This window comes from Phasianus colchicus, chromosome 4 (genome assembly GCF_987193195.1).
Source record: "Phasianus colchicus chromosome 4, bPhaCol1.hap1.1, whole genome shotgun sequence".
Lineage (NCBI taxonomy): Eukaryota > Metazoa > Chordata > Aves > Galliformes > Phasianidae > Phasianus > Phasianus colchicus.
Genome location: NC_143439.1, coordinates 6,211,553 through 6,222,879, shown reverse-complemented (window position 1 = coordinate 6,222,879; position 11,327 = coordinate 6,211,553). Strand labels below are relative to the sequence as shown.

Genomic DNA, 11,327 nt, shown 5'->3' with positions numbered 1-11,327 from the left:
TGATTTCTAAATTAGGTGTAACTAGTTGGGAAGAAAAAGAGATGTCCCTGCAGCCCGAGTGATGGCTGCAGTGCGAAGTCCGCCCGGGCAGGGAAGAACGCACAGAGGATGACAACAGGGACAACGCGGGCAGCGCTCAGAGGCGACTGGCGAGCCCCAACCACGGGAAGCCGTTATCCCGAAATCACTTCAAGCTTATCGAGACCGCGGCCGTCCAAGGACTGTCGCAGGCTTAATTTGGGAAGCGAGGCTCCGGCGCAGCTGGAGAAAACTTCCAGCGGCGCAAAGCTAGAGACGCCGACGGAGGGCAGGGGCCGGGCCCCCCTCAGGACCCCCCTCGGAGCCGCGAGCCGCGCCGCTCCGCGCCCTCCCGCAGACCGTTAGCCCAGGCGCGGGGCGGGGAGGCGCGGGGCGGGGCCGGAGGCGGGCGGAGCGCGTGGCGCGGCGCGGCGCGGGGCTGCAGACGGCGGCGCGGGCAGGGAGCGGGGCCGCCTTTCCGGCCGCGGCGAGGAGCGCAGTTGCGGGGCTTGCGGCAAGGTGACGGGCTGGGCGGCTGCCGCGGCCTCTCCCTCCGTCTCTCCCGCTTCCCGGCCGTTCGGGCTCCCTTTCCCCGCTTCCCCTCCCGCATCTCTGCCCCTCTCGGGTGGGCGCGCCGTTCCCGTCCCCCGCCGGCCGCCCGCGGGTGGCTAACCGACCGCTCCTCGTGTCTCCTCTCGCCCAGATGCTGAAGGCGGCGGCCCTGGTGTGCGTGTGCGCGGCAGCCTGGTGCAGCCCGGCGCTGGCGGCGGCGGCGGCGGCCGGAGGCAGAGCGGACAACGGCAATTTTCTGGACGATAAACAATGGCTCACCACCATCTCCCAGTACGACAAGGAGGTCGGGCAGTGGAACAAATTCCGAGACGTAAGTCCTGCCTTCGCCGCGGCCCGAGGGCGGCGGCGAGGGCTGGGGGCGACCGCAACTTTCTCCCCCCCCGCCTCCTCCCCAGTCCCCAGCGTTATTTTTGCGCCGGTGATGCCCGGGCACGGCGGCGGTAGGGGGGAGCCCTGGCCGCGCAGCTCCCGGTGCGCCGCCGCTGCTGAGCGGGATGCGCCGTGCGGGGCGCCGCACTCGGAACGGGGCTGCGTGCTGCGTTCGCCGCGTCCCCCGCCCCGTGCCGGGCCGCTCCCCTCCCGGGCGGCGCTGACGCGAACCCCCCTCGCCGCCGTGCTCACCTTGCAGAGGAGCGCAGAGCCCCGCCGGAGACCCGGGAGTGTGAGAGCGGCGAGGTCCGCCGAGCGACTTGCGGGAATCGGTGTCCGGAGCGTGCGTGTGGAGCCTCTGTGACCCGGTGCTCATCGGTTACGAAAGCCGGAGCCTGCAGGTGGCCTTCGTCCTTCAGGGTGCCTGGCTGCCGTGCGTGGTTTGTGGCGAGTTTAATTAAAATGGAACGGATTTTCAAAAGTCCGTTTCGCTTCTTATCGTGAAAAACGTTTTCACTTCGTCTTCCAGTGCTCTGTGCTCCGGCGTGTCCGCTTTGGATATCTGAATTCCAAGCGGGAGAAGTAAATTTTCTTCTCAGCCTCCCCGTGTGGCTTATTGGGATCCTTGGGTTTGGTTTGCAACTTCTGTGTCAACAGGTTTCTCGTGCTGCGGCTGCCGGTGGCCGCTGTTTGCTGCAGGGAACTGAAGGCAGCGGCACCGAGTAGCAGCATCTCTGCTCGCAGAGCTGGAAGACGCTCGTGGTGTTCCTACAGCTCTGTGCGTGTCCCACGTGTGGGATGCAAACTTGGCTGTTTGTGTTAAGTAAGCAGGGAAGAAGAGTTCCTGTCGGAGTTGTGGGAGATCCATTTCCACAGTAGTTCCCATTAGGCAGAATAATGTCAGTGTTTGGGAAGACTCACGCTGGTGGTGTGATATTTCTGTTTGCGTGGAGTAGGTTAAGATCTAAAAACGCGTGTGAAAAGTGGTCAGCGGAGCATTACTTCGGGACCATCGTTTTTGGAAAGAAAGAAAGAAAAACCACGCAGCATGCAGTGCTACGTAAATATTTTAGGATGAAACGCTGCTGCTGAAAAGCACCAAAATAAGTGCATGAGTTACGTTTTATAATTGGGCGAAGTCATTTATGCAAGGACTGACCTGCAAGGCTGAAGAAGCTAAGTGCTGTCTAATGCCTGTCTCCCGGGTCCCCGCTGACATACACTGTAATGCTGGATATTAGCCAGATAATTTATTCTGTGACAAGTAGGTGTCCCCAAGGGCTTTTGGGAGTGACTGCTCTGAGAAAGTGCTGCATACTGATTCTTGGGAAGCCACTTACAAATAGGCTGCCTTATTTATTTCTGCGCTGTGGAAGTTTTGTTAGGCTGGTACTTCAGAGAGGAGTCAGCTTGTGCTTCTTGTGCAGAATGCTTATATCCCTTCGATTACTACTTGAGATGGAATATTTACAGATGATCCTCATGCTCCACCAGGTGATCCCTTATTACAGCATGGATGATTTTCAGTCATTCATAGCTGTAAAAAAAATAAATGAAAATTATGAGTTAATCTGCCTGCACAAGCATTCGCTGCAGGAAAAATACATTTCAAGATGTGCCGATCAATTATCATCTTGTAAATAGAAGATGGTGGAGGCGTTTTATTAACGTTCTGTAGTTTAGATAGTTAGTAAATCTTCGTGTATGACTGTAATTTGTTGGTTTTGAATTCATGGGGAAATAGCTGCCTTGCAGAGTTGCAACAAATGTATGCCAGGCCCGTGTCTGTAATTTATTCTCTGTTCGCTGAACAGGGTGTTTTGTGGGCTTTAAGTACCCTGCGGATGCATGGGTGAGATGGAATTCTGGTGTGAAAAGAAGTGTTTAACGGCTTAACTTCAGACTTAGCTGACAAGACTGATTAATGTGGAAGATAATGACCCTGACTTCTGGCTCATTGGCTCAGTTTCTTAAGAGTTTTAGGTCACAGTGAGAATGAATATAGTTATAGAGAAAGGGAACCCCTACAAAAGCTAAGCCACAATATGATTACCTATTATGTTAAATTTAGAGGAAAACTAAAACCCAACAACCTTAACGTTCTACAAAATGTCAGGCTTGCCAGCAAAAAGTTTGATATTAACGTGATGCTGATATTAGCAGACATCTCTTCAGTACTTTGTTCAGGCAAAACTGTAATGACTCTTCAGCTCTCTTGAAAGATCTTGATCGTTCTGACAAATCTTTTGAAAATAATGAAACAAACCCAGGCAAGGATTTTGCTTTGCTTTGCCTAAATATGGATCAGTGGGAAGCTGGGCACTCGTTAGAGACTGTCTTTTCACATCTTGAGACTCGGTGGGACGAGTGCAAGGGAAGCATATTCATCATGTCAGAGATCAGCTCCTCCAACTTGTACCTGTGAAGTTAACACTTTGAGTTACAGAGTCCTGCTTATTTTTTGCCCATAGGTGCTCGGTAGGAAGTTATTTTAACCCTATCTGCTTGTTCCTGCAGTGCAGTTGCTGAGTTGAAGCAGCTTTTTAGTCTGTCACTAAATAAATAAGTCTCAGAGTTGATGGATTTTCTTTATGACTTTTCAAACTGCCTGGTAAGGCTGCTTTGGCTGCCAGTAGGATGTCCTGCCTACCCCCTGTGCTTATGTTCCTTGTTGGGATTTGGAGTTCTTTAATAAATGCTGTGATGAGGGAGTCTTATCTCACATTTTGTTATGTCGGTAATTCTTTGTCGTCTCATCGATGAAGGCTGGACTAGATAGATATTTTATATTGAAAAACTGTGGTTTTTTTAAAGTGAAGATTATTTCTCCTTAAAATAGAATTGGTTAATGGTGTTGCATGGTCCTGTTCATGTGTTCTTTAGGAAGATAACATAGTAAATGTCTTACGTGCTAGATTTCACTTGCTGCTGTAGAGGACCATTCTCTTTTATTTGGCTGGCATATTAGTGATTTGTAGTTATTCATTTCAGTGGGGTGATAATTTAAACTTGTGAATCAAAGACGTGCTAGGTATTTTGAAAGGAAACATGTTTGTCAGATATAAACAAACTCCAAAGAAATCCACTATGGCACAGTTACACGGGGTGACTGGTAGTGCCTTGTTATTTATTTGACCAGTGAAAACTGGAAACTTATTTACATTTATCCCTTAAAGAAGTTGCTTTTCTTTTAATAATAGTGAATGAAGAAAAGTTTCTTAAGAAATTTCTGATTCTTGTGGCTGTGGTGAAATACTTCTCTCCTGTGTGGTCCAGAGGTCTCCAATCTGGCTGAATGCTGGCCCTCAGTTTTCTTTCATTGTGGACAGTATTTGTTACTTACATATTACTTAGTGATTCTTTATATATTACTTGTGAGTATTGACTTCATTTGCAGCATGTGCTTTGGTCCAGGTCTATTTTTTTGTCTATGTTTTTTTTTTCTTATTGCTTCTATTGATCTTTTCCAGTCTGTCTATGAGAAGGTAATGGTCTTTCAGCTCTTGATGCCAGTATGCAATTAATGCAAAAGGTGGTTATGTCATTATATTAAAACGTTAGTTTCTTTAAAGGTACAAACTGCTGAACTTAGTTGTGAAACCAGCTGCTCTACAATCTGTTCAGTGATAGACTAGGGTGATAGGCTTTTTTTCTTTTTCAGTTGAAAGTAGTTTTGCTGCTTCTGTCATCTAGGACTGAAATATAGCCAGCAGCCAGTTGTGGTCTTAAAGTGAGCTTTTGCTTGGAAATAAAAGGATTGCAGATAGTATGTAGGTCACTAATATGCACATGATAGAAGGGAAAGGAATGAAAAAAAGGATCATGAAAGTGTTTTAGAGAAGGTCAGTCTTCAGGATTGGGTAGTACAGCACTCATCAGTCTTTCATTGCTAATATTAACTCATTCATTTGCTGTCGAAATTGATTCATGAAGATATCTCTTCCCCTGTTAGTGGGGGGTGAGCTCTTATGCTACATCTTATTCTGTATATTTACAGAAACATGGAAAAGAAATGAATTGCAAAGCAGGAATGGTCAACTTCTTCATTAAGTTGCCATAGACGTAAGTTAGAGGAAGGGTAAAAGGATGAGGAATAAAACACTTCAAATTCCTTTTTGTATAAGGGCACTGAGTCTCAGTACTTGTTTTTTCTCCCCAAGCCAGTTGGTTATTTGGCAACTGATTATCAGCTATTCTGAAATGGTGTCAGTCTTTGCGGGGTTTTTTTTTCTTTATTTGCTTTCTTGTTGAATTTATTTGGTATAATCTTTTATTTTTATTAACGTGGCAAAGGATGAAAAACTTTAGAAACCTTGGAGAGCAAGAATGAGTGTTACATGCCTTCAGCAATGATAACTACTTTTGAAATGGAACTCATAGAGTAAGAATTGACCATGGTTTTCTTAACGGTGAAATACAGGAACATATGAGGAATTTGCATGAAAGTTAAGGGAATTTTAAGAAGCTTTATAATTGTTGACCGCTTGTTAACCAAACGTGGAAAGTTGTATTGGAAATCTTAGCTTTTGGTTCCTTATGTATTTTAAATAAAGGCTTCTAATTCTTCCGTGTGTAGCTTTTGCTTGTTCTCATGTACAGGTTGCTTTGTTTGTTTGTTTTCCTCTAGTCTTTTTTTGCTGCTTGTTTCTGGTATCGAGTGTTGTTTGTCTATAGAGTTTGCTAGCCTCAAACTATTGTTGATACTGAACTCTGTCTCTTGGAAGGCATTAGCTTGGAAGCTCTTTATATAGCTAACATTGAGGAGTTAAGTAAACTGTAATGTGCTTTTCCTTAGACTGGCCTCATAATCTAAGGGAAAGCTGATAACATCGTTTCATCTTATCTTTATCTCCTTTCTGTGAAGAATAATCTTTATTTTATTTGCGGTAGGTTGTTTAGTGGGGATGGATACCCACTGTTCTCTTGTCTTACCATTAAATCTTATTGGGATTGACTGTATCCATCTGTGCTTATTATTGTGTAGTATAAATAGATTTGTAATACACTAATAGGTGGTAACAGTAATAGCAACTGCATGGGCTGTCTTTGCTTTATAATCAGGACGGAAAGATGGCTGGATATTATTAGGGGAAGATGAATGTAGAAAGCAGCAGAATCTAAGTGCAATTAGAGTATGTTTGCTTTTAGAAACCATCTATTCTTTATTTTTTATGTTTTTCCTTGTCCTGTTACTTCATAATCTTTGAAGCATTTGAAACAACTAGCTGTGGAAGGGAAGAGCAATGTCTGGTTCAGTTTCTTTGCAGTTCTTGGCCAGTTTTCAAGTTTAACTCTTTCCCTTACTAGGTACTTAAATTTAAACTAACACCCACCAAGAGCTGCTGGATACCTACAGTTCCCATTCATGAAATAAGGAAAGCAATCTCCTTCCAGTTAATAGCTGGTTATTTTTTTCACGGGTAGTTTTAGAGCAACTCCTGAATTTTCAAGCATAAGGAGACTTTAATTCTAGGCAATGTATTTATTTATCTTTCTTATCAGTACACGAAATATACTTTTTTGTTAAATAGCTTCAATTATGCTTTATGGATATCTTCCTAATGTAGGTATTTTTAAAAATACTGAGTTGACAAACAGATCTATGCTGTTGTGCAGATATGTATTTTAATCTGATGTAACCACCCTCCTCGGAGATACTGAGAAGGTGCCTGGACGTGGTCCTGCTTGAGCAGGGGTTGGCTCAGATGACTTCCATAGGGCCCTGCCAACCTCAGCCATTCTGCAATATCAGAATGCATTAATAGCCACAGATGAGCAGATCATTTTTCTGATGCAGCCAATCTCACTTTCGTGATGTTTAATGCCGAAACCTGTCTTTTTTGCTGTAGACACAAATAAGAAGGCAGTGATTGTAAATAATGACACGTGTAGCTCGTTCTGAAAGTAATGCCTTCTATTTATTTCCACGGAAACTTCAACAAATACAAAGAGCATAACAACATTATTAAAGCAAATTCTCAGCTACAAAACTAATTATTTTTTTTTTTTCATTGTCGCCACCATTACCTACATATATTTGCCAGAGATTAATGAGACCATGAATATGACACTTGTAACAGTTTGCACCAGCGGAGGTGTTTCACAGCTGGTACGATGCCCTCACTGCCCACCACCTCACTGTGCTAATATAGAATCCATTTTTGGTCTCCATAAATGTTCAGCAAGCATTGACAGGTGCAACTTCTTCCTCATTTCATATGTGCTTCCATGTCAGGCACCAGTTTGACAGACTGTCCCTTTGCTGCCATCTATAACAGGGCAACAGAATGGAATGGAATGCTGATGGGAAGGTTCAGCCTCTACTGCTGTACCACCAACATTCACCTCTGGTCTTGCAGGCCAACGTAGTAAAATAAGAGACATTCTTTTCAGAGCAGCCCTCATACTACATGGTATTAAGTGTTATTTTTGTATGAAATTAAATCTCTTGAAGAGAGACTTGTGCTGGTAATTTTGGTGATCAACACTCTACTGAATGCTTACCTGGTGTGAGCAGCCTTTAGTTATCTGTTAGATTTTTTGGATGATTTTTTGCTCTTGCTTTTTCATTTCTCTTCATTTCATACTGTTACCTTACAATAGTGAAAATTACTGGAAGAATTCATGGTTTACCTGAGAAAGATGGGACAGTGTGTGGTGGGAGTTAGGGACAGAACACAAAGGTCTGATGTGATATTCTAACCTGTGACAAAACCTTTACATTTCAGTGAGAATATTTTCACTCTGTTGATAACTTCACAAGTTAAGAGAATAGGTTTAAAAGATACCAGAAAGTTTGGATGGCTTGCGTTTTCCTAAGTTATGGAAACACTTCCCTTAATATTCTGTATACTAAAGGCTGTCCAGGCTTTGATTTTTTTTTTTTCTTGCAGAATAAAAGACTATTTGTTTATTTTCTCAAGTGATGTGTAATCATTGATTCAAAGTAGACTGTTCATTCTCAGTCTGTTCATAATCTCTCTAAAAAAAAGTCTGCAAGTCATCAAATAATTCTGTATATTGCACTTATCCTTAAGCTTGTCTGCAGCTGAAAATAAACTCCTTTGACATTTGTTGAGTTTGCACTGATGGTGAATTTCATTCTGTTGTTAGACCTGTGTAGCAGTGATAAGGACAGAACTTACTCCTCTGTGTATGCTTCTGAGTATGGAAAATACCCTGTGTTTTGACAGCTATTTGTTGAAACTGGGGAAACTTATTAATATGCAAAGTGTAGGAGATGTATTTATTGATGCTTGTCTCTTTGAGGATTTGGTGGTAGTGTTCATGACTACAAGATCACTGTTGCAGAAAACCCAAACAATGATTCTCGTAAACAGAATCAGTCCATTGGTATGCAAAGCATCAACACCAGGAATCCATTGTATAATGTGCCCTTCCATCCTTAGGCAGAATACATTAGCCAGTTTGGTCATATTTAGGAAGCCAATGTGAAACACTGAGAACCCTTTTCATTCATAAAAGGTAGGGCCAAATGGGACTGTTGGATCTGATAACATGCTTATGTCTGAATATAATAGCTCATTAACTGATATCCAGACATTGTATTAAGCCTGGAAATTCTAGTTGGGCAAAAGTATTTTGGGCTTTAGGAGGCTGTGTGCCACTGGTGTAGATTAAGAAAGACTTGACTGCTAAGGGAAGTGGTGATCTAAGCAGCATATCTATGTTTTGCAGCAGGATAAGGGAGAATGCCATTTAAATTCATGCCAGTTTGATCTGGGGTGTTTCCTCCTTTGGCCCAAATATGACAGTGAGTAGAAATGGTGCTTCATTTGTCTTTCTTATACTTTGCTTTCCTACCACTTTCATGTAATTGCCTTGTGTATATTGATAGTAATTGATGTTAAATGATCTTAATGAAAAAAAAATCATGAAAAATGTTGGAGTAAAACTAGTTTAGATCTTAAGGAAGATGGTGAAATGGCTATCAGATTGCCCAGTGTACTGCAAATGGGATGTGTTTTCTCATGTGAACTGGATTAAAGCACACTAACTGTGTATCTATTTTTCAAAACCTTAGTAAATCTTGCATTTCCCTCCTAAGCTGTTAAACTTTTAAATTTTTCATCTTTGTCCTTATTTCAATTTACTTTTAAAGTTGAATATATATGTAACTTAACTCAGAAATTTTGGATGGGCAGTTACAGTTTTGGTACTTAGGGAATGTCTGAACAGAATTACTTCACATTTAAGAAAAAGACACAGTTATGCTAGGAAAGCAGACTAAGGGATTCTACCTGTGGTGTGATATTCCAGGCCTGCTCAAAAGAAAACATTTTCTCAAAGAATGCAGAGATGTATGGCCAAAGCTTCATTGAATAGGTACTTCACAAGCAGTACCTTGATGGAGTTAAAACATAACATGATGATGGGACTTTGCTCTGAGATTTACAGTTGTAGTCTCATAACAGAAAGAGAAATTACATCTGGAGTTAGACTGATCTGTGTAGTTTTGTACTATGGACTAAACTAGTACAGATGGAGAAAACTTCAAAGCATTTCCAAGTTCTTTGTTGGAACACAATGTGTCCTAAAGTATATGATGGAATAGATTGGGATTCCATACTGCCTTAATCTTCAAGGACCTCCACATTGTGTTTAGACAGAAGCTGTGGTACCTTTCTGTCTCTTTTTTCATATTCTGAATGCTTACAGTTCTATTTCTAATGTTCCTGCATAAAGATGATAGTTTCCTAGGGTGTGTGACGCTCTTGTTTCTTTTCCTCCAGATTTCCTGGGTTAGAGTTGCAGTATAGCTTTTGTAAGTTGAAGACATGAATAACATTTTTTCCCCAGAAGATTTCAAGTACTAATGCTGCGGAATATTTGGAGTTCAGCACATGGAGGATTGAGCTTTCATGTTTTTAAAAATAAATAGGAACGCATGCCTGTGCTTGTTCATGTATCCTCACATAAACTCTTAGGCCAGATTGGTGACAATTGATAGGAATTTTACTCCATCTCTCATGTTGCAGAGCAAAATACTCAATATTAGAAGTGTTTCATAGATCAGCCTCATCGTGTCTGCTGTTCTTAGCTTACTCTCAAGTTTTCTGTTGATCATGGAGTATTTGTTTGTTGTACACTCGGAGTGATGTGTATTTAACTATGCTTGTGAAGTGCAAAATAAAATGGTAATTATTTGTTAATATCTTTATGTGTCGCAGTTGTCTGAAGTGACTTATTAGTTGGCTGGAAGAAATACCTGATTTCTTTACATGTCTTTATGTATCGCATAAGAACATGACAAGTATGACTACAAATATCTAGAGATTTACAAGAAAACATTTGTGTCAAACTCCAGTTTTCACAAAAAGGTAGTAGAAGGTATCAGGTATATTCTAATGAAATTCATCAAATTATTCTGTGAAGCAAAACTGGAGAACACCAGCAGTGCTTATCTGTTGTAAAATGTGATACTGTCTTACATAGTTCATGTTTTGAAATAATCTTGCTTGTCAAGCAGATCAGCTTTTAATTTGAATGTGAGGGGATCTAAAAGTTTTAGGAAGAGTTAGACTGTGACTTTCCCTGTTTGGCTGTAGCTGGACAATTCAACAGCATGAATGTCAGGAAGCACTTATCTTAAAACATTGCAAGCTACTATCATATGTTAATAGTAATAAAATTCAACATGCAAATAACAGCCTTTTAAGATTTATTTTCACAACTATTTCTGCTTTAAAATTTTTATTTTAGTGCAGGCAAAGGATAGTAACTCACACTTGTTTAAAGATCTGAAACATTCTACTACAGTTCTAGTGGCAGCTAAAATTCCTATAGATGTAAAATTATGAACATTCTTTATACAACTGATTTGAAATATATCAGTGTTTAGCTTTTACTTATGCTGGTATAAGACATAACTGAGCTTGAAAATCAAGTAGATGTATTTTCAGTTTTGACAACTGATTTTTTTTCAGTTGCTTTAGCCAAACAGCTTGCTCATTAGACCAAAAAACCTGCCAAGAGTAATCAAGCATAGGGATGAAACAAAAGACATTGTGATTTACTGTTTTATGCTTGGCATTTATCAAGAGAAGTGCTTGAATGAAGGGAAGAAAAAAAGGAAAAAAAGCAGGAAAAAGTCTCCATAATGTGGAATTAATGACTATCATAAAACTTGAATACCTCAGTGACGTGCAGTCTGCTAAACGTATAGTGCATGAATTGTTGTAGGAATTCTTTCAAATAGCATATTTTTAAGGAATTTTGCAGAATGTCCTATTAAATTGGACTGCAGTCCAGTTTGTGTGCAGTCTTTCGCTTGAGGTCACTGAGAACACGTTCATCAGTGTTTGTGAGAGGCTGTGTATATCTTTAAATATGCCAGCATGTTTGTT

The 11,327-nt window shown here is 41.7% G+C and overlaps 1 protein-coding gene across 2 annotated transcripts in view; it reads left to right on the top strand.

Annotated features, from left to right (window-relative positions):
• Positions 1-420: 420 nt before the first annotated feature.
• SPOCK3 (SPARC (osteonectin), cwcv and kazal like domains proteoglycan 3) overlaps positions 421-11,327 on the top strand; it is a 153,133-nt gene continuing 142,226 nt past the window's right edge. For both annotated transcript variants that reach the window (XM_090138488.1, XM_031613840.2), the window contains exons 1-2: positions 421-537; positions 722-901. In XM_090138488.1, the coding sequence (XP_089994614.1) occupies positions 722-901 (180 nt within the window). In that variant the 5' untranslated portion in view covers positions 421-537. The remainder of the gene's footprint in view (positions 538-721; positions 902-11,327) is intronic.